The 24,510-nt window shown below is 34.8% G+C and overlaps 1 protein-coding gene across 3 annotated transcripts; it reads left to right on the top strand.

The window, feature by feature from the left end:
- The first annotated feature begins 804 nt into the window (after positions 1-804).
- Positions 805-23,937, top strand: LOC117344545. 3 transcript variants are annotated; one of them, XM_033907321.1, is made up of 11 exons: positions 805-1,008; positions 6,008-6,049; positions 15,234-15,428; positions 15,896-16,128; positions 16,757-17,314; positions 17,627-18,654; positions 20,100-20,264; positions 20,698-20,842; positions 21,450-21,585; positions 22,111-22,296; positions 22,691-23,937. In XM_033907321.1, the coding sequence occupies exons 1-11, from the start codon at positions 964-966 to the stop codon at positions 22,802-22,804; spliced, it is 2,847 nt and encodes a 948-aa protein (XP_033763212.1). In that variant the 5' UTR covers positions 805-963; the 3' UTR covers positions 22,805-23,937. The 3 variants fall into 3 exon arrangements, with proteins under 3 accessions (XP_033763212.1, XP_033763214.1, XP_033763213.1); XM_033907323.1 differs by lacking the exon at positions 6,008-6,049 and having other exon boundaries at positions 806-1,008; XM_033907322.1 differs by lacking the exons at positions 805-1,008; positions 6,008-6,049 and adding an exon at positions 9,613-10,210.
- The last annotated feature ends 573 nt before the right edge of the window (positions 23,938-24,510 follow it).

The following is a 24,510-nucleotide window of genomic DNA, read 5'->3' on the forward strand; positions in this document are numbered from 1 at the left end:
TGAATTCATAATTTGAAAGTACCCCCCGTCCCTACAGCACAAAGAATCACTCGGTTCTCGTGAGTTCACGGACACTTAAATGTGATATTAGTAACAATTAAAGTATTCCGAAAGCTATTTCAGTTCGTCGCAGATAACTAGATTTTAATGTTTAGAAATATTTTTGATATAAAAAAAATTCTACTGAAATCCAGACATTCTCCATGTTTGTTTTTCGCTTGCATCTAATTACTTCGATTCGATAATCTTACCAAAATTCGATATATTCATCGTAAAATATAGTTGGGTGTTTCCCGTTTCCGATATTTTCCTTTCGTACGTTGATCGATGGACTTTCATTATCATACCGATAATTGCCAGGGAGAGAATCTATTGTTCCTTATCCGCGTCTAATACCACACCAAAGATTAATTGATTGTTTTAGACAATTATCAATGTATATGTTAGTCACCAGGAATGTGTTGTAACTCTTCGAGTTCACACTGGTGTATAAAAAGCATTACCATTGAGTCAGCCAATAATATGACAGATTATCTAACGTTTTGATCATTGGTTTGATTTTTTTTCTCTCTGTTGTAAGCTCAACAACTTGATCACTGATCAGGCCAAAACGGATTTAAAGCTTAAGTATTTGAATTATTATGAATATATTTACATACAACCATGCTAGTGACCATTTAATTACTATATGTGTATTTCAGATAGATTTCGATTTGTATGAACGTTTATCCACTATGGTACTGGCTTAGTGCTAAATCGTTAAATCTACTTAGTTATACGCTGCTATCGAACGCACCGCTACATATATCACCACCACGGTCTATCGGTGTGTTACTTATCTACTCTACACAGGTATAGGGGGAGCCACGGGAGGCTGATTCACCTGTAACGTGCAGGATGCATGGAGGTGCACTCACTCATACCACGTGACCAGGTTATTTGTTAATATAAAAGTGCATTGTGATGTTTGGAATGGGTTGTGGACCTTCAACAAAGAAAACATCTCAGGTAAGATCATTAAGTTGTTTATTTCAATATGTCTTAGTTAGAAAAATAATTATATAGAGGCTACCCCTTGAATATCACATAGGTTTCACGAGTATGACAGAATAACGATGTTTCCACGAATGCGAAACCTCTGTAGGTTTTCGAACATTAGCTATAATAGAGTGAAATTCAAGCTAATAGACTAAAGTTTTGTTAGAAAACACCCTGGTTTTCTACACAGCATAGAATAAAGTTAACATACCGATTGTTAATAAGATAATATTACATATAATTTCATTAACATTCGATTTATTGAACTTGTTTGGATTATTTGGTAGAAATTGATTTGTAGCGAAGTATATACTGCACGCATCGAAATTTAACAAATAAACATTCAAATACTCTAGTAATGCCATCGATAAAGGCTAGGACAACATAAAAAAAACTGACAGATGGTAAAAATAGTACAAGGGAATGCTAAGCCTATTTAGAAATGCTCTAATATACTCTTTGCATCATTGAATGCAGTTTGTCGATAAATGAACCACATACTAGCTGACTTTACAAACAAAATAATTCATTTGTAAAACGAAAAGGTCTTTATCTGTTTCCTATACACAATATACAATGATTGTTTTCAAACAACTCGGCTTTTGTTCTTAGACAAAACATTATGGGAATTGTAATTCAGGTATATACTGACATAGAAGTCTGTTCACTGTAATGACAATTGTTCAGGAAGTTTTCATTTGCAACAACCAATGTGTCTAGTTACCTTCAGTGATCGTACATGGAATTACAAGAGTAAGAGTAGAGTATTTAGACGGTTGATAGGAGGTTAACCAGGGTGAAATAGGGGCCAATATCTAAATCGCATTCGCCTATTACGTGAGAGTAAAAACTATCTTTTACAAGTATTATATACTTCGATGATGTATCCCAAACGGAGACCGTTGATCCTCTGTTTAATATTGTCTGTTTAAGACTTTGTGAACCCCCCGGAACACCTCTGGTGTCAATGATCAACATGGAAATACCTAGTCTCTAGTTATTGTAATCGTATAAGTTTCACTATAGAACCTAAGCCGACATTGAATAGGTCATACTGATTATTCTGACCCCGGATTTACAGATCAGGTAGATTAGAACGACCCCGACTTTTACCTGACCCCCTGTTCTTATCGCTATACTATTTACCTCTTACTTCTTACCTGCAATGTAGTAATCAAAGGCCTCTGTAGATATTTCCAAAACTGTTCATATTTTTTTTCTTTAATCTTACTTTTTTTTTCTTATTCTCATGTATTAAAATTTGGGGAAATTTTCCATTGGTACCTTTTCGTCTACCACGCAGTGATGTATCTTATAATGTAAAAGAAAAGTTTCAACATATGCGGAAAAAAGAACATAAAATGGGAAATACAATTACAAAACAATCTGCTGGTTGCATTTAACAGCCATATAATACGAAATCTGAGTACTGTCGACTATATAATACTAAAGCTGAGTACTATCGACCATATAATACGAAATCTGAGTACTATCGACCATATGATACTAAATCTGAGTACTATCGACAATATAATACGTAAGCTGAGTACTATCGACCATATAATACGAAATCTGAGTACTATCGACCATATGATACTAAAGCTGAGTACTATCGACCATATAATACGAAATCTGAGTACTATCGACCATATAATACTAAAGCTGAGTACTATCGACCATATAATACAAAAACTGAGTACTGTCGACCATATAATACAAAAACTGAGTACTGTCGACCATATAATACAAAAACTGAGTACTGTCGACCATATAATACAAAAACTGAGTACTGTCGACCATATAAAACTAAAGCTGAGTACTATCGACCATATGATACTAAAGCTGAGTACTATCGACCATATACTACACAAACTGAGTACTATCGACAATATAATACTAAATCTGAGTACTATCGACCGTATAATGCTAAATCTGGGTACTATCGACCATGTAATACGTTAGCTGAGTACTATCGACCATACAATACGTAAGCTGAGTACTATCGACCATATAATACAAAAGTTGAGTTCTATCGACCATATAATACGTAAGCTGAGTACTATCGACCATATAATACGATAGCTGAGTACTATCGACCATATAATACAAAAACTGACTACTATCTTCCATATAATACGTAAGCTTAGTATTTCGACCATACAATACGTAAGCTGAGTACTATCGACCATATAATACGATAGCTGAGTACTATCGACCATATAATACGTAAGCTGAGTACTATCGACCATATAATATGAATTCGGAGTACTATAGGACATGTAATACGAAATCTGAGTACATACATAATGTTCCTCTTGGTTGTACCCTGTTTCATTGATTATTACACTCGTTATCGAGAGGTAATATTTCATTTCAGGAAATTTGCTACAAAATTTAATTAATTTTGAAAAAAAGAGGGATTCAATGATTTACAAGGAAGTTTATTTTTGGATATTTGACAATGATACTGAGATAGGATCTTCATTATAATCCATGTTTGTTATATGTGTACAAAAATCGTCACGTGATCAGATCGGGATTTCCATACGACCAGGAAGTAATTTATACACATGGCCATAGACGTAGTCATTACATACAGTGTTATACATAGTATCTATTGATTTAATACAAAGTAGGTGGATATACAATCATATTATATATAGTAAGTGGATATATAATTATATACAGTTATTGTATGGGTGTGATGGAAATAGCACTTTTATTGTCCCTCGAGGGAAATAGTTAATGTCAAGGGGGACAATGTGGTTCAAATATCATTTCTATTGTCTACTTTTTATATAGTGTAAAATAAGGAAAGGTATAATAATATCATTTATAGTATGTGGATATAATTTATATATAATCATATCATACAACACTATCGTTCATACTTATATCGTTACAGTCTCTACAAGTCTCTAAAAGACAACCTTCGTTTTCATTCCGATACATACAAAATCAACTGTATTGCCGCTCCCCAGTATAGGATAATTTTGATCAAAAGCCAGATATCGAAGGTCATTCATAGATGTTGTGTTAAAGATCGATAACTCTTCTAATCACAAACATGACGACTGTTTGCTGTAGCCATGATTTCGAAGATATCAGCCCACTCGTTACCAAATACTTGACTTTTTGAGATAAACTCAACCGATCACGTGACCCATTATCGAACCCGATACTAACTTTATGTAAATTTACTCGTATAGTATGTTACTGATATCAAAGGTGTTTTTTTATACATAGTTCATTGTCAATAAAGGTAATGAAATGATATTGTCCATTCGATAAAAAATACATCATTATTATATACTATTTACAACAACAGCGATATAAAATACACTTGCTGTTCTTTTAAACAGACAGCAACACTGAAACTTGTAAAAATAAAAATTGTGTTCCGACTTCGAAATAAAGAAAAACATAAAATAATAAATTATTGTATTTTATCAAGTTAGATTTAAGAAGTCTTCTTCTGTAATGTATACCTGCTGTTACCCATTTTATATGTACATCAGAGTTGTGGAAAGATAAAGACTTAATCAGAAGAATTTTTAAAGAGCATATATATATCTATTAATAGACTTACCGTAAAATGACATAAAATAGTTGATATATTAGATTGTGTCTGTTTGTGTTTCTCTGTACTTATGAGACACAAGTTTGTTTTTATATTTAATTGTGTCTGTATGAGTTTCTCTGTACTTATGAGACACACGTTTGTTTTTATATTTAATTGTGTCTGTATGAGTTTCTCTGTACTTATGAGACACACGTTTGTTTTTATATTTGATTGTGTGTTTCTCTGTACTTATGAGACACAAAGTTGTTTATATATTTAATTGTGTCTGTATGAGTTTCTCTGAGCTTATAATGACACAAATTTGTTTATATATTTGATTTTGTCTGTTTTTTTCTTTACTTTATAATGCACAATATTTTTACGTGAAAATATATCGGATTCACATTGCCCTATGCGTTCCAATGGCTGTACACACAATTACCTACATTCAGTAGATAGATTTTATATTTTATATTTACTGACACAAACCCCAGACATTTATAGGTTTGTTAGTGTCACTCCTACACCAAACGGATTGTTTTTCTGTGGGCGTTTTGGAGCCGTTAATGGGCCCCATTCCAAAAAATTGAAATTATTTCATATTTAAGCCAAATTCCCCCAAAACGCATGTTTATACAGAACATATACAGTACCTTATTGATAAAGTCCTCAACGATATGTCAGCCTGGTGATTTTAAACATACAAACATAATGTGAATGTCCTTATAATTCAATCAGTATTTGATATCTTCAAATAATTACACAAAATTCACATACGATATTGAGACTTCAGATAGCGTTAGTGTGATAAGAGGTTGGATAAGGCAGCTTCAGTATCGACACATAAGAATTAATATTGGTATACCATTTCGAATGTGTTTTGTATTCACAACCAATGAGGGGATTATGTATGTAACAAGGAGTTGACCGGGGTATGAGGACTGATATATATTTATGTTGATAATGGTGAGGAATAAACTGATGAAGATGACAACACCTTGCCCTATATGATACGATGTAGTGTTGACATTGATGGGAGTGAGATTTTCTGTAGGACACGGATAATGCTCACGATTCACAATAGAGAGGTAGTATTGATATTGATGGGAGTGAGATTTTCTGTAGGACACGGATAATGCTCACGATTCACAATAGAGAGGTAGTATTGTTAGCTAACGATGGTGTTTATTGCAAGGGAAATTGAAAATCTAAAAAAGCAACTTTATAAAAGTGTTGTATTGATTACCAATTGTATACCAATAGAGTTAATAACCCTGTGCAATATTACTGTATAAACAGCGTAAATCAATTATTGTCATTACACATGTTAGACTGGATGAACATTGTCGACTTATAAATTATTATGTGACACCACTCATACAGAACAGTATGCTTCCAATTTTACAGGCCGGAAATGCAGGCAATCGACCATCTGGTCAGAGACTAAAGGTACGCGTCCATTGCAAGGTCACATAGCTCTCAAGGTCAATGGAATTAAACGTTATGCTTATCAAATGCAAAATGTGTGATGAGAACATGAATTTATTTCCAGCTTTAAAATTTTGGACAGTAAAATGCATATCTGAACGCTATTTGAGAATTCACTTTCTGAAATTAATTGGTGGATATTTACTTGGGTATTATTAGTTTACCACGACGAAATCTTTTAGATAAGACTAGGCGAAGTAAATATACGTAAAAGCTAGATAATTCGGTACACGACCTTGAGAGTTATTGATATCCCATCTGATGTCTGTTGTGAACTGTCCTCACTTATTGACAAACTGAGTGGCACCTCCTCGTACACGAATACCAAAGTTTGAATAAAAACACTTACTATTACCACGCACCTTAACTTTATTATTTGAAACATATATCGATTATACGTCTCGCAGATTTGTGTTCAAAGGGAAAGAGTTGAGCAACACGGATACCGTTAATTGTTGTTTGGTAAAATATCCTGCTGTTACAGGTGACAGCTACCTGGGGATTGTCAGAACAATGACGGTATATTAATTTCGGGGATACGTCAATTCTCGTCCTGTCACACCCTTGTTGCATATATGAGTGCTATAATTGCATGTTATATGGGACAATGTTTTAGGCAAATAAGTGCAATAAAGCAGAGAATACAAGTATGCAACCAAAATCGTAATTCTATCTCAAAGTCGAATAAATCAAAAATCGAAAATATGAACAAAATATGATTTGCATGGGAACCTTTTAGAAGTACAAGGAGACCGGGAGTTCCGGTAGAGTTAACGTCTTGTGTCATTGATTACCTTCTTCGTTCAAATCTAGATATTTGGAATACGTTTTTGTAGTTTTGAAATTTATTTGCATTTCAAATGTTTAATTCAGACATAGTGGATTCCTACATCTTTTTTTTTCTTGTGACTGTCTGTTGAATAGTTAGATATTAAGTTGTCTGAAGTGAATTTAAATTGGAAACACTCCCGTTAGGAATCTCTTTTATGCAGACGTCTCATGTATCGATATGTATAAAAACATGAGGTCGTAAATCAACACGAACAAGCATTATTGTGTCGTCCGGGAAGATAAAATTGGACCTGTCAGGACTAAAACGTTAAATATTCTAAATGTTAATTTAACTGCAGAACTTTCATCATCTTGTAACAAAACTGTGAAAGAAGCATGTCATTACGAATGATTATAAAAACCTATTTATTACCACGAGCTTGACGGCATACATGCATCCTTTACAACGTGGCAAAAGACATGTTTCATTACGGTCTTACTTGCTGCACTTTAAGATGATATATGGGTAAGGTAATGATCAGCATGTAGTGAAAATATCGAAAACTTTATAACACCATGTTACTTGTTTATAATGACAGTCTTTTAATATTGATATTGTTTACCCCTGCCCAGAGATGAATGAATATAATCTTTAGTTCAAAAGGAATGTCACGTTCACGATACGAATTGGAAATCAGCACAATACAGATCATGCTATTTAAATCTAAATGTATTAATACATTGCATTACACATTAAAGAGCCCATATTGTGTAATATGAATATTCATCTAAACTTATAATGCTTATTTAGTTTAATGTACATATTATATAAGTAATATATTGGAATATTTTGCATGTTTTGTAGGATTTCCGTGTCAATATCTTATTGATTATGTGTTTATCACTATTTCTTGTTGATTCAATTTTAAACATGTTGTGGTGTTATGAAGGCAATCACCTAACGCAGTGATTTTATCTCACGAATCAGTCGACTGAATTAAATCTCTATACACACTTTAAAACAGCCATCATTATAAAATTGACTGAGTACATTACATGATTTTCTGAAACGAACACGTGACTGCGTGATACACCGATTGTTATGGCTAATTTCAATTAATAATTTTTAATAATTTATTGCCAATGCTATCATTGTTTATCTGTACATATGTCGGCGTATTTATTGTCAGCATTGTCATTTTTAGTTGATTGACAGTGTGTATATTAAGGTAAATGTGACCGTCCAGTATGGCTTATTTACTGTTCTTCTTTTTAATATTTCGATTCGTTCATATCGAGTTACAATCAAATGTAAAATATAGATCATTTTCTATGTGTTGTCAAAACACGTATTAATACCCTTCATCTTACGTAATCGTTGAATTGTTTCAGTAGATAACGTAAAAATAGCCACCCTCCTAGAATTAACGACTTTTGTGTGATAACACTTTTCACTCTTGGTTTCAACAATAATCAAAGAATTACAATATATGTATGTTTATCCAAATACCTGGCTCATCTTACTTTCCGACGTTTACCTTGAATATTTGGCTATACATTTCCTAATACGTTTGCATTTGGTTTATTTTCTTAGTGAGTATATGCTTCTTTACACAGCGAACCTTTAATTTACTTCATAGTTTTCTCCTTTAAATACATATGTTACAAGTACCTCGTACATGCTATCTTAACAGTTTTATCCATATTTCAATCAGCATGTCCTCATAGGACTAGCATACATGAGATACACATACTTCAGACATAGTTTTATTAAGAGATTGATGAAATGATACAAACATATAATTCAATCTAGGACAATTATGAAGTACTAGCCCATCAAAAAGATCAATTTGTCATCAATCGTATTTCACATTAATGTTCTAGTTAACCGAATTATTATGCTGTACTTTGTACTAGGTAGTCAATGAATATAACAAATTGTGTTTACTAAATTGATTGATCAAATATCTTAATTTCTTTTTATTGTGTAGTCATATTCCAAAAGTATTGTACAAAATTACACACAAGTGGATCTCGCCTTTAAATATATGTGTGGCACTGGTACTGGGTACAGTACATCCCCAAGGTTACTACTTCATCATACAACTGATTAGTGCTTATATGATTCGTAAGTGGTGCTGGTGGTGTTGGAATTCAGAAGAGAGATGAGAAAATAATGGAGGAAGCAAATTATGCAATCAAGTTAAAGAGAAATCCGTAGTATGTGTAGTTTTATTTATTTGTTGGGTTTTTTTTTGGGGGGGGGGGGGGGGGGTTCATGCATCTTCCAAAATTATAGAAATGGATATACAGTATTTAGACATATTATTATATTGTCATATCAATTTATATACAACGTGTATGTATTGATTGTCTATCATTTTAAACAACCCAAATATTACGGGAATCGAAATCGAATGACAGATAACATACAGGTTTAGTGAACATTGTAACATCATCTTAAGGCCCTCTTGTTATTTTGTAGTAAGCACCATTATCTTTAATTCAAGGAGGTTTGCAACATTTTTTCCAACAATAACATTAATCCCTAAAACACAAAAACAAAATGCTTCTCCATTCATCCCCCTTAGTCATGGTGATCACCATGAATCGTGTCATTACAGTCGTTTAAAGGTCCCAGGTGCTGTGTCACTATCAAAGCTGTCGTAGTCGTGTACCACTTTTTCATAGGTAACAATACACATTCTTTTCGACAAAACGTATCCGGAGGTTGTTAAATCAGCGGTGTGTGTATATGTGTGCCAATACCATAGGTTTGTGGCACTTGTTTAAGTGTTTTATCGGTTTAAAGTCCTCAAGATTCTATCTGGCCGGGACCACAGTACTTCTCTATAGACTGTGTGCAGGTAGCACCTTTCTCCTGTGCCTCCCTTATCTACGCCCGGAGGTGTACCCCGAGACCCGTACAGGTACCCCGGATAGTGTTAAAATGTTTGACTTGTTGCATGTCCAGGATACTCTAATGACATAACCAACGGGCGTTACACCCACCATTGAATGAATTCGGTAGCCAATGGTATAGACAGCCAATGTTGACCGCTGATAAGTGATTGGTTTTGGAGTTTATCAGAAACCGAGGAAATTATGTACAAATATTTTGACTGAGTGCCAGCACGGGACGAAATGTGACATTGCTAAGGATTTTGATCTTAATGGCACTTCTGGTGAACAGGTCGAAGTACTCTAACTTACGTTGACCCTCGTGAAACATTTTAAGAGATCCAGCATTTTTAAATGATATTGTCTTATTTTGAATGTTGACGATGCTATAAGAACGTAAACATGGATATAGGACGGACATCAAACGGAACCAAGAGTAACAACAAAAAGGTGGGGCACTTTAAATTCAAACATTGTTCGTCAAAAAGTAAAAAGGTGGTTTGATAAACCTTTATCCTGATCATATGTATGATATCATCTGTGTGTTTAAATACACATTACTGTCTAACGTCTGTTTGTTAGCTGACATGTCAGGATTCAAATCATATAGGATGATAAAAACAATTATCCCGCACACGTACGTAATGTTTTGGAAATTATTGAATTTTAGTATGTAATCATGTTGACATTCATATTTTATGACGCTTTTTGACACCTCCAGCATTGACGTTTTATTTGCTTCCTGCATGCTTACTCTATAGTATCGGTTTGTCTGTTGAAATGACTGATCAAACAGGACAGGGTTACGTCAAAGAGTACTAAATTACACTGACTTCCTGTATCCTAGCGTGAACTCCTTGTATTATCGGGTAGTTTGATACCTCACCTGTTTATGATTTTGTTTTTTAAACAGGTTATTTTGTGCTTTATTATTCTGATATATTTGAGTACACCAGGCTTAATGAAAAACAGATGGTTTATAATTCATGAAATATGGCATGTTGATAGCTCAGTTGTCTATCATAGTATGTGTCTTCACGCTCCATTGAACACATCTAGACTATAATCATACTTGTAAAATAAATTCCTTTCTCAATCAACTGTATAAATCTTTGTACTACCAGAGTTTGTAGACTCTCTCATAATTACATATATAAGCCTGGGGACAGACCACACTAGTATCAGATGACAATTTATATTTGTACTAATAATGTGTATCTATAGTACGGCTACAGTATACCTTGATTACCATTTTTGTTTCTTACCTTTAAAGATAGTTTAATTGTGTCATATATGTTACAAATCTCACTACCTTCGTTTAAAGTATTAAATATTTCTTCGACAAGGAATAAAAGTTGACAACAGGTAAGATCTTACGGGTGAATCATTAATCAAATAACGAAGACGAGCTTTACACCAAAACTATTTGTCACACAGAGGGTTTATTTGTACATTCAACCTGACACAACGACACATTAATTATCGTTTCGATTTTGACAGAAAATCTGAACAAAACATTTAATAAAATACGACACCGTAAAGGTAGAGTCAACTTTATTTACAGGGAAAGACAATGTTTGCGATTCAGGCACTACTTCATATTAAAGACGGAAATATCCACTCAAGATTTTTATGGTCACTTGCTGGACCGTGAACCACAAATATCCAAACATACCTTGTTTAAACATTCTTGCTTCTTGAATTGTTATCAGGAATTCGGTTTGTTTACATAGTTTATACACGAGCTTCCCTTTCCTGAATGCCATATTTTCATACAATCCGTACGCTTGTGGCTTTGATTTTACTTGTTCATCTAAAAATATCCCAAGAGACATAATATACTGTACAGAGTATTTGTATAACTGTTTAATGATGTTAATACCAAACCGACAAATCTTAAAGCATATCGCATACTTTGATATTTAAAGGGACTCTATTCTATGGACTTAAAAAAAATATGAATAGTCAAATTCTGCATCACGATTTTGTCAACAAAATATATTCATTTTTTTTGTTTTTTTTTTTTTGTTGTTTTTTTGTTGTTTTTTTTTGAAACCTTGATGATAGCAAGAAGAAATGAAAGTTGCGGGTAAACAATTCAAATTAGTCATTTGGATAATGAAGTGTAGTTAACGATGTGATGTAAACATTATATTTCATGTGATGCTATATGTTGATACTTAAACCTGTGCAGTTGGATTTCCATCTAGTTCGCATATATAAACCTACTATACTGTATAGCATATGTAATATTGATTAGCATTATAGGAGTTTATCGTTATAACATTTTCGCTATATATTGATTTCGACGTGAAATTATCCATCAGTTGGTATTGTAATCAACTATTTATGATGGATGTAAAACGCTTTAGCATCCCTCTGCTGCTTTTAAACAGACAGATAATATTACCCAGTTGGCAGGGTTGATCATTTGACCCAGGTTGCTATCATGAAAAAAAACATGTAATGCAATTGATCCTGTAAGCCGGATCAACTCTCGTGGCCCTGTGGGGCAGGTTATCGAGATATCGAGATAAGAAATTAACCAGGCCGTTCCCTTGGTCCTGTAAGTAAGGTCCAACCCTTGTTCTGTTAGCACAGGCGATCGTCTCACTCCGTGGATAAGGTAACCTATTGACCCTTTTTGACCGGGTACCCAACTCTGATTCGAGTCGATCTATCGAAGCCCAGTCCAATATATTTTACTGGTTAGTAAGCTGACTCTACAATTCGAGTCGATCTATGGTTAATACAATTCGAGTCGATCTGTGGGTAAAATTTCAATGGTTAGTTAACTGGCTCTACAATTCGAGTCGATCTATGGGTAATATTTTAATGGTTAGTTAACTGGCTCTACAATTAGACTCGAATTTTTGTTCATGTTTTACTTATAAGTTAGCTGGCTCTACAATGTGAGTCGATCTATGGGTCATATCTCACTGTTAAGTTGGCTGGCTCTACGATTCGAGTCGATCTATGGGCCATGTTTTACTGGAATGCTAACTGGCTCTACAATTCTAGTCGACCGGTGGGACATTTTTACTGGTAGGTTAGCTGGCTCCACATTCTAGTCGATCTATGGGACATATTTTACTTGTAATTAGCTGGCTCCACGATTCGAGTCGATCTATGGGACATATTTTACTGGTAAGTTAGCTTGCCCTACAATTCGAGTCGACACTTGGGTGATATTCCATTTTACAATTCGAGTCGATCTATGGTAGCCTGGTCAGGGTCAGATTTTACTAGCTAGCAAGGTGTATTTACTTATCACTGAATACACGACAATCACAGTGGTAACACTCGCGTCAATATTGGTGTAATATACATGGCTTTTTATTTTCAAATCACTCTACAGGTAATCGGCTTTCTCTTCAACACAATGTCGATTGCATAACTATTCACCTATGTATGACGTGGATGATTAACTATTGTAAATTTAAATCACATACGAAACCTTCCACTTACACCTGTATAAATTTAAACATGAAACCTGTTAAGTGAATTCTAAAAGTATGGATTCATATTCTCAGTTACAGTGTAGGAAGTTGTGACATTAGTTAAGCTTTTACTCGGATCGTTTGTATTTGTCCAAGTTAGATTTATAGTTTGATTCACAGTGCTCACACGGAGGGCCGATTTTAATGTGATTATACCATTAATTTTATTATCCACAAGACTATATTCCTTAAGTAATAGCTAAAGTAGAAGTTTTATTGCCGTGTTTCATGGTTTATTTTATTGGTTTAAATGTCGTGTCACATCAGCATATTTCACAATGCTTTACTTTCCTTTACAAAAGTTTCACTTCTTTATCTTTAGATATCAGACCACAATGCTGCAGTTTTATGTAAATTTTATTAATATGCACTTTGAGAAATATGAAATAAATAAAAGGAATAAACAAACATAAATGAGCGCAAAATGGGTTGCATATATTCAATGTTTAGGGGTTCATCGTCCTCGTAACTGCCAGGGTCATATTAGGAATGGACATATAGTTAAATAACAAACTAATACATAAGGCGACCAAGAATAAAAAGATAGATAACAGAATTTATAATCATTTAAATAACAACGTATTGATAATATTCTGTAGCCTCTGTCCATCTTTATTATATATTAATATAGTACGAGCCATTTAAGGAAAATGGTAAATAATTCAAATCTACTCAAGTCTTCAGTTTGAAGCATTTTCAAATCTTTCAGATCATTTTATTATTTTCCAAAGCAAATACAATGTCTCTCGTTTAAAATGTTTCTTACTTTTGCCATGTATAAGCACTATAAATAACAATTTATCATTGTATTAGAACTGAGATAACCGTAATATATTACTATAATATGTTACTGTTTTATTACGGTTGTAATATTTCTTTCATAACACATTGAGTTTCATCAACGATCTCTACCGGATTTATTTAGTCCGACAAATGACCACTTGTCGTGCCGAGGGACATTTTCTTGATACTTGTAACAACGGACCATTGCTCTCGGACGGGAGACCATCAGATATAATCTTTGTACAAGCTTGTCTGTCAGATTATCACTGATTTATCTCAAGAGAGACCATATATCACTATATTGCTTTCAAAGGGTCGTCCCAGGATCAGCAAATCTCTGCCGGTGTAGCCCTGTGTCCGGCCCCTCTTCAGACTGAGGGTCTACCTCGACTATAAGTAACAACCTCAGTTACAGTGTAAATCATACTTTGTGTTATCATAATCCTGACAAATCTTTCTTTTTATCGAAATAATGATTATTAATACATATCTTGATTTATTCTACTTTTTCCCGAAGGATTGTTCCGCTTCAATGGTTAATGCTATATTTACCATGCACGTCATTTACACTTGATTTCTTTAAGACAGATTCATCTTTAATAGCTTTGTGTTTGTACCTACATCTTTACGATACACTGATTTGTTGGGTCATTGTATTTGTGTGATCATACATTTTATATGTCTAGTTATATTTCGTACGGACTTTACACATCAGTAAATCATTCAGTGAGTTGTTAATCAATATGTCATTGGATATATACCTGTTGTTCATATTTTGTACGTTTTTTAGTTAGTGTATGCTTAAATGATATGCAAGATTTAAATAATAATTCCTACCTTGGAAGGCAGACAAAAAGATTTCAAAAAGAACAGGCATTTTCGAATTAAAAACACGAGACTTAAGGGACTAGAACCTTTTAGGAAGGTTGAAGTAGGCGGAAGGCCTCCATCTTTGTCATATTTGGCTGCTTACAAGTATCAATGCAATTATTGTACTTTTAATGCACTGTGTCGTGACGTTATTGTATTGAGTGTTCCCTGTCTCAATTCTAGACAAGGAATAGCTCACGGCGATATTCGGCCTTTCGTTGATATTAACATACAGCTGTTTAATTGTATTTTCAAATACCAGAGAGCGGTACTTATTTTGTCCAAATATGCCGTTAACACGTGACTTTTTGTGTTGCCAGGTTGCTCCTGAGTTGGGACGATTGTTCGCCACATATCAGTTGATTCCGTCTTTTAAGCTCTCAGAGAGGCACCACTGCTATGTTGACTCTCTCAATGGAGTTGATGAACTTCCGGAACCAAGGCCGCCATCTTTACTCAAGGACGCCATCTTTGATCCGAAACGGTACTCTGATGTAGACAGAAGGGCCGTTCAGGTATAATGAAATTGTTCATGTCCAGTTTGCTCGTATTATTCTTATCAAATTGTTCTATAAATCTGGTTCGTGTGATGTGTTGTATATCTGGGAGCTTCCATGTTGATCACAATCGTTGATTAACTTCTATAATTCCTTATCTTTATTCCAATATCAGCACTTTGAATACATAATCTGGTCAATTCCTTTCTATTATCAAAAACTTGTCTTCTTATCCATAAAATCTACCTCTGTAATGATATGATTTTCAAACATCTGAACGCTTAATTCAAATGAATGCGAAACATTGTTGCCAACCAACCAAAACTCTGAACTTTTTTAACGAGATCCATCCAAAAAGGTGAAACGAATGATGTGGTTTATGTCAAATGTTCTTCATATGTAGAATGCAAGAAACTTCTTAGTTAAGAAGACCATGTCTTCTTCTGCTTCTAATACTATCTTCATTTTTATTTTATTGATTTCAGGCTCCTTCCAAGTTGCTCAAGCAGCCATTATCTGTGTTGGTTGAATATCTGACAGAAGGATATGAAGACGATATGTCGAAACTACGCGCCATCTACCGGTGGGTGACAGCACAGCCTATCGACCAATTGAGCATAGATAAGAAGGAACCTCCCCACTCACACACACAGTTCCAGCTATGGCGTATAAAACATCGCAAGGGAAACTATGCCCAGCTTGTCAGTCTCCTCTGCAGGTAAGAGGCGCAGCATCCACGGGGTACACAACACATAATTTATCTGTCTAACATTGGAGACAATTTGGCTTATCTTCATTGGCAGACATGATACATATGAAATAGTAACACAACTGACGAAGAAAGACAACTTTATGACTCGTGCCCTGACCGGGCCTCGAACTCACGATCTACGGCACCCAATCGCCTAGCCAGAAATACCCGCAGCTTATACCGCTGCTCTTAAAAAGAACGTTTCAATAGCGCAGTGATGGGCGGCCCGATATCCTGACATGATTATATTGAAAGTCGTTTATTAGATGGTATGAATACCTGGATCGCAATGTATTTACATACATGGATGGATATTATAAATATTAATCACAGTACAACTACGACAGGAAATCCAAATCTTTATCCTCGGAACATAGTGCATATGATACATGAAGTTGTCTTCCTTCGTCAGTTGTGTTACTATGTTATATATCAAATAAATAGCACAATGTATCATATGCACTCTGTGTATATCACGTCACCGAGTATTTGATATTTTAACGTAACTCTCATTTTAACATATTTTCATTGTTTTAAGAACATCCAAAACATAATTTAAACAATATTTCAAAACATTGCTACTTTTCTTTTTCAGATTTGCACAAATCCCCTGTGTGATAATTCACGGGAAGTTAAAGGGGTCTACGTACGAAGTCGGAGAGAAGATGGATGACGAACAGCATTATGGGGAGTGGAATGCCGTTCTCATGAATGGAGATTGGCGATTCATTAACGCTTACTGGGGCACGTGCGCTGAGGGTGGAGTCGAGGACACTAAATGGGAAGTGGTTGACAGAGGAGGTGGGGAGGATGTGAAAGGAGATCAAATCAGCAAACAGCTTTTCTATTCTTGTGACGAAAACTACTTTTTGACAGATCCCGATCAAATGGCAAGTACCCATCTCCCTCAGGATCCAATATGGCAGCTAAAAGATATGCCAGTGACGGAAGAAAACTTTGAGGAAAGAGCATTTCTAAAGGACAGATATTTCAATTTGAAGCTTAAACTGATATCCCCACAAAAATGTGTTGTGCACGCGACAGGAGAATTCGAGATCAAATTTGAACTGCCCGAAGATAAATATATGAACATGGATTTTCAGTACCTAATGTTTAGACTGAAACGAACCTCTGCTCAAGGATCCTTACACAGGTAAGTTGACAAGATACTTATTTCACAAAAGTATGAACCAAGAATACACAATGTCTTATTGACACTCTTACTGGATATAATTATATATATTATTCTACACTGCATTGCTTACACAGTTAAATTGATGCATCTACGACGAGTCAGCGTAAATGTCTTATCTTTAGTGTGTAAATAAAAAAAATCAATATATGAAAACTTTATGTGAGAAGTATTAAGATGGTTAAGTGTGATGTTTTACGAATTTGAATACATCGGAAGAATCCTCGGCACTTTTTGTTATACGTATAATATTGATGCGGATGTTTGTTTTAGATATGACCGGTACGTGTTCCTCCATAGAGTCAATGCCACACGTCTCGTCATCCGCATACGTTCTCCAGTCGCCGACACCTTCCGGTTTGAATTAGTGGGCAAGGATGTAACGGTAGATGACCCTGCTTACGATTATGATTGGTTGACAATATTTAAAATCATATTCAATAGCGAGAAAGAGAACTGTGAACCTTTCCCGGAATGTCCAGTCATAGGCTGGGGACCAGGTCGAGACACAATTGAATGTGGACTGGCTCCTATGAGCCACTTTGGCGGTGAGATCCAGGCCAAAGACACCGGCGCGTTGGAAGTCAAATTCAGTCCAGTCGATGTAAAGGACTGGAGCACAAAGACAGTAAGGGCTGAACTAGTCAAAGGTGGAAACAACGCTGAAGACTTCTCAGACCATGTCGTACAAAGATACGAAAATGGTGACCTCATCTTCAACGTAAACACTCCACGTCAAGGAGAATACGCTTTGAAGTTGTTTACAAAAGAAGATGGTGAGGAAATAGACAAAAACTTTTGCAATTATCTCGTGACGTCTAAACAAATAGGTGAGAATTTTGCATTCCCTCGTGGTTTCAATGAGAAACTTGGCCCCAAAAAGGGAGCAATGAAGGCAGGGATAAAGGCAATGTCTCATCCCTCGGGATTTATCCATTGTGAAGACGAAGAAATTGTGCTTGAATTCCAGAACGACAACAACATTGACCTTTCCCTGAATTTGTCGGGGAAAATGGTGCGGCCGGAAGTGGCCAAGAGACTAATTAAACAAGAGCAAGATGGCAATGTTTGTCGATTTACTGTCCGTTTCCCCCAGAACGGCAATTACGGTCTAAGGCTCATGGGTAACACGGGAAAAGGTTTCCAAAGCCTGTACGACTATGTGGTTAAGTACAAGAAAAACCGAACAAAAAAGACACTCGTGGCGCCTGGAACGCAAACCCAGGTAGGCGGAACAACGGTCATCTCAGAAAGTGATAGACCACAGGCCAGTGGAATAGGAGACAAATCCCTGGGATCTCGTAAGTCCTGATTACTGTTATTAAGTTTAACATTAGATTACAGCATGAAAAATTAACACTACGCACAGAGCTTGAATATAGATATATCGAAATGAAACAATGTATGAAACTTGACATGTTCGCTAGCTGCTCGTGGAAGAGCCCTCCCAAAAATATCGCAAACATGCATGTAGCACAAGCGCAAAATGACTTCGTATGCAGAATATAAGTCATCAGATCGCCATGAAGATCTGGTTGTGGAATTATCTCATTCGGGTGTGATGTCTTTCGCCTTTTTCGAGAAGAGCAAAAGAATATAAAAATTCAGTCCTTTTCAAAAATAATCATCTTGATGTTTAGATATTGATATATCCTCAAAAATTAAATTAAATCAAAAGGCACTCATTATCAGTCATTAAAGTAAATAAGAAATATCAACAGCTCGCATGCAAATGACTGCTCATATTTCAAAATTGTTGACTTCTTCTGAGTCACTTACAAAGTGCAACGTGAAATAACACACAGTTTGACCTTGAACTTCCAGAAAATCACAAGGCATTGTTTTTTTATTGTCATAGTGTGAGGATTAAACATAATTGTTTCTATTTATATATTATCGACAAAAGTCAATGTACATATGTACTTTATTTGCCTCATAAAAATTGTGCTAATCTTTCGACCGTTTCGCTCAATTCTTCTCTTTGTACTAACAAAATGTGATTATCAATCTGACATTTTCTCGTCTGTTGAAATTACATGTTTTTTAATTTTGTTTTCATTTACTCTACAACAAAATGCATTCTAGCATTACGACTGACGCGTGTGTATACCTGTTTTCCGCGTTTCACTTGACAATAAGTGGTACCTAGCTGCACTGATGACAAATTAGTACGGCTTGTGTGAATCACTATACTTTTTTTGTGGCAAAACCTCAGACACATGTGGGATTTAAAATGCTCATTATTAGGAGATCGCATTTTAAACACTAATAGTGTTTTTTAAGATAGTTGGCAAACAAACTTGATTAAATGTTATAATACGAAAATTACACTATGCTGAAATTCCCTGGAATCTATAATAATGACACAATCCAGAGTGCTCAACTTGAATAGTGAAAATCAAAACTATAAATGTGATGAACTAAGCATAGGTTCAATTGATATAAATATCAAATATCCACGTTTTAAATGAAAAAGGGAATGTTTGCATTTCTAAGAAAACAATGAGAATCTAATTATCAATTCATGTTGACACAATCCCACTTTGTTGTAACAGCGGATTGAAGGCAAATAAGATTATTCCCAAAACTTCTATAGAAGTAAAGATGAATCTGGCTGCAAAGAGAGACTGACTTCCGTAAAAAATATCTTTCAATGTGTATATATTTATCTTTTTTTCTGATAACAAAATGTTTTGTGAAATGGCAAATGTTCAACCAATGATGAAACATCTTTATTTTTTTCAAGATGTGCCAAACCAGCTTCGTGAGCGGATCCGGAACGCAATCTATGAGCAGAACGATAAGGACTTGGAACAGGCAGTAATAGAGATGAAGGAACTGGGTCTACCTACAACAAAGAATGATATAGAGGTGGCGGAAAAGGAACTGGAGTTCTTAAGATGCCGACGAGGTGAGGGGTCTATCAGGGTTTCACGTATAGCTCTATACAGTCATATTGACTCAATTAATCGCAATTGATTACTACATCAAAATATGCAATTGGTGAATATTTTGTTCTCAGCATCAAATACCACAGTGAATACTAGATACATTGACAGTCATATTTCAAACCTCTCAAAATGTATTTGATTCATCTAAAATATTTGTTACAGTATTCCACCACATCACTTATATAGATAGATTGCTAATATCCAAATCAGCATGACTTCAATCGAAATAAATGTATTCCTTTGTTACATAAAGAGGAAAACGTAAATGCTGAACGACAAATGAATTATTGTAATCGGTCGTCTGATTTAATGTATTTTTTTACATATTCTGATCGATATTCTGCTTTTCTGCTGACTAAAGCAAATATGAACAATTTATACATAATTTAATAGAACTGATTGAGGCGACAAACGAGAAGGACATAAATGTCATACGAGAGGCTCTGAAGAAGGTACGAGAGAAGCAGCTGGAAGACAGACTTGAACGGGAGGTCGTGAATGCACGCAGCATGCTCGAACGTATACGGAATATCAACAAGTAGTTATTTTTTATGTAGTCTTAGACCTTAAACACTTAATGTCATTTATAAAGACATGTACAACCAAATTTTCAGAAGTTGGGTATTTTAATGATGTCAACAAGGAGTATTTTTGAATGAACGTGAAGCGAATCTGTAATTTTGTTTAAATACGACCTTTCATTCCTACTCTAATTTTTGTCATTACCAACCTCACGTATAATTGAGAACCATGATAAAACGATCTCTCAGTTTTTAACATGACAACAGAAATAAATTACGTTAAATGTATTTATTACGTCTTAATTGATAAACTAGATCGTTAACCCGACTACTGCACAAAGACCAAGAAGAAAATCAGCACTACGCGTGTTGCATGTCGATTAATTCTGATGAGTTGATATACATGTATTTACAAACCATTCGTCTTATAATAATTACAGACTTATCGTCTAGTAAAGCAGGCACGACCGATTTCAGTAAAATTCTATCTCTCCATTACATTTCCACGTAAAGTTCGAAGTTGCAATAAGATGTAATGTTTTTTCAGTCAGCTGCCGTTTAAACCTTTAATATGTAGATCTGTATGAATCAATGATTTAATCATTATGTGCCATTCGTTTTCAGGCTTCTACACGCTGTTCTCACACTTGACCAGAAGACAATTGGGGAAATCCGTTGCTATAATAATCCGCCTCCTGCAGTTCATAGAGTTATGATGTCAACTCTGCTTCTACTGGGACATTGGGAGGAGGAAACTGAGGTAGCTGATATTGACAAAATATAATTTGTCTCGGAAATTAAGTAAAATATATTACTGCTTTGTTTACATATACAAACACTGGAATTAGTCCCTCAGCTGTCTCTGCTTTAAGGGGGAAACACCTTGAAGAATTGTACAAATTTTACCTTGCGTGATTGTACAAAATTTACCTTGAATAACTGTACACAATTTACATTGAAGGATTGTACAAAATTTACATTTAATAATTGTCCAAAATTTACATCGAAGAATTGTACAAAATTCACAAAGAAGAATTTTACAAAGTTTACTTTGAAAAATTGTACAAATTTCACCTGAAAGAATTGTACAAAACATACTTCATTCACGGTTTTTTTCCCCGAAAAAAGTATTCGTGTAATAGCGTCACAGAAGGCACTGTGTGACGTAATTGTGACACAATTTTTAGTAAAATATTCATATGCATTGTTGATATGTCTGGTGTACTAGTGAGATGAAAATAACGCAAATATACATATTTTACTGATTTAATTTATATCATCAAAGGATTGGAAGAATGTACAGATAGCTCTGGGAAAGATGGGGAAAGAGGCTATTAAACGCAGGATACAGGAACTAGATGTGGACACTATCCCATTGGATGTCGCCCTTGGGGCACGTGATCTGATACGAGACTTTTCATTGGACCAGGTCCGTATGGTCAGTGCAGGCGGTGCAACCTTCTACGTGTGGGTAAGTGACTCACTCAAATGGTACACTATTTTAGTAATTGGGGCCTACACTTCTGTAAAATATGTTTTTGCTTTTTGTTTTTTTGTTTTTTTTTTTTGTTTTTTTTTCTACGACACTTGTCATCTGTATTGATGAAGATTAGTAAGAATTATCAAAATTAGTAGAACTATCTTTGAACTAGTAGCAAGTGCATGTCAAATGTTTAATAATTCAATACTTTTATTCTCGGATCAGTGTTTCCTTATACTGTATTCATATATGAATGTTGTTGGTTCTATGAGTGATTCAGTATGCAAAATAAAGTGTATTAGTGATTAACATGCTGAAATGAATATTTAAGGATTCCTTTCAATCAAAGATAATGACGTAGCTGTTCTAACCCCATGGTTTACAGGTGAAAGGACTGACGGAGGAGTTGGAGAAGAGGAACGCGGAAGTGATAGATACTGTAAGACCAAGAACATCTAATAGACGAAAACGGGAGCGGACCATGGTTCCGATTGATTAACGTGATACTACCGAGAAGATTGAGCATTCTGAAGTAAAAAAGAGTTATGCCCCTTGGATTAAAACGAACAGTTATAACAATGCAGTGTTATGTCCCTTGGCGTGGGATTGATGTATCCCTTCATAAGAATATTGTATATGACCTAGAATTATGAAGATCCTGTTGCATAAGGAATCGCATATAAAGTTATATATTTATGAGGATGTACAGAAATATTCATTGCACAAACATTTCATGTGATGCCCTGAAAAAAATCGAAATTAAACATCGTTGCTATTGCAATATACCGCACCAAGGCTGACAATGACGTTTCTAAATGTTATCGTAGCCTGAAATGTTGATTCGAAGCATACAAGAACAAAGTGCAAAAATTACGTGAGGACCGTTTGATTCAATGGAAATAGCTGCACCTGTACTAATTACACTTGTTTAACGTGAAACATAGAATAGAGAGTGCACATCCTGACTGATGATGTGTATACCGGTCATCAACCATAACATATATTATTTATATCATAGACCTGTAGTGCTTCCTCATTATTCGGGCTAATTACGACAGAGGCCTTCACACTCCTGACTTCAAACAGATACACACATATTTATAAGATAAAAATGTTGTCAGGTAAATGTGCATAATATATGTGTTAATAACAATAGTCCTGTAACAAACAAAGCTAAGTAAATATAATAGTATCAATAACAGCATTTAGAATTATATCCCTTGTTGTGTACATCCTGTTTAAGATGTCGCCACAGATCGTTCTAATTTCACAGTCATATTACATGACATTAACTGTGCATTGAAAACTACACTGCTGTGCTTAAGTTCTTTATTCCTTGCATTTTCATGTTTTTATATCTACTTAAGATTCAAAAACATACACCATTTCGTCATTTTTTTGTCCGTTTACGAAAAGCAAAAGCTAGAAAATCGGATGTTGAATAGAGAAAAGGGGTGGGTTAACATTATCATGGAAGCCAGGCGAATATAAATCCTTAAAATCCATTGTACGTTAAATTAAGTTAAGTTTCTTAGTGATTATGTAAAATCGAAATGTGTACACTGTGTTTGATAGCTAATTAATGTGATGTGACAAATGAAAAATGAATAAAATTAAAATGATCAATTTTAATACCATTTTGTGTCATTTCTGTTGCAATGGAGAGATTGTGACGATTGACTTCCTTTATATGCTGGACGAATGTATCAGTTGTGATGACACCTTTGTTGTTCGTGTTTCATTGTTAAGATGGCATTTTGATTACTTCAGCAGCCTTATATTATTAATCAGAAGTTGAAGCTGTCACATACAAAGTCATTCTTGTCATTCCGGTTATATGTATGGGGCAAAGAAGTAATTCTAACAGTGTGGACAATGAAAAATGTTTGTCTATACAATTTGCCTATTTATCAAGACACAGCGAATACAAATACAATCAAATGATATATAAACAGTACTAAACAAGAAATGTCTTTAAAAAAGATAAACGGCATAGTTTTAATGCTGGTGGTTATAATGTAAAACTACTGGTGAAATAAATTAACGAACTACGATGTAATTAATAAATGCACAGTTTCAGCACGGATAACAAAATTATATCAGTTTGAATCATTTTTGGTGATAATAAGACTACAAATGTGTCATTTGAATAGATGCATCCACTTATTCAGCTTGCATTCAATTTAAAAGGGACATCACGGTAAA

This window comes from Pecten maximus, chromosome 16, assembly GCF_902652985.1.
Source record: "Pecten maximus chromosome 16, xPecMax1.1, whole genome shotgun sequence".
In the NCBI taxonomy this organism is placed as follows: Eukaryota; Metazoa; Mollusca; class Bivalvia; order Pectinida; family Pectinidae; genus Pecten; species Pecten maximus.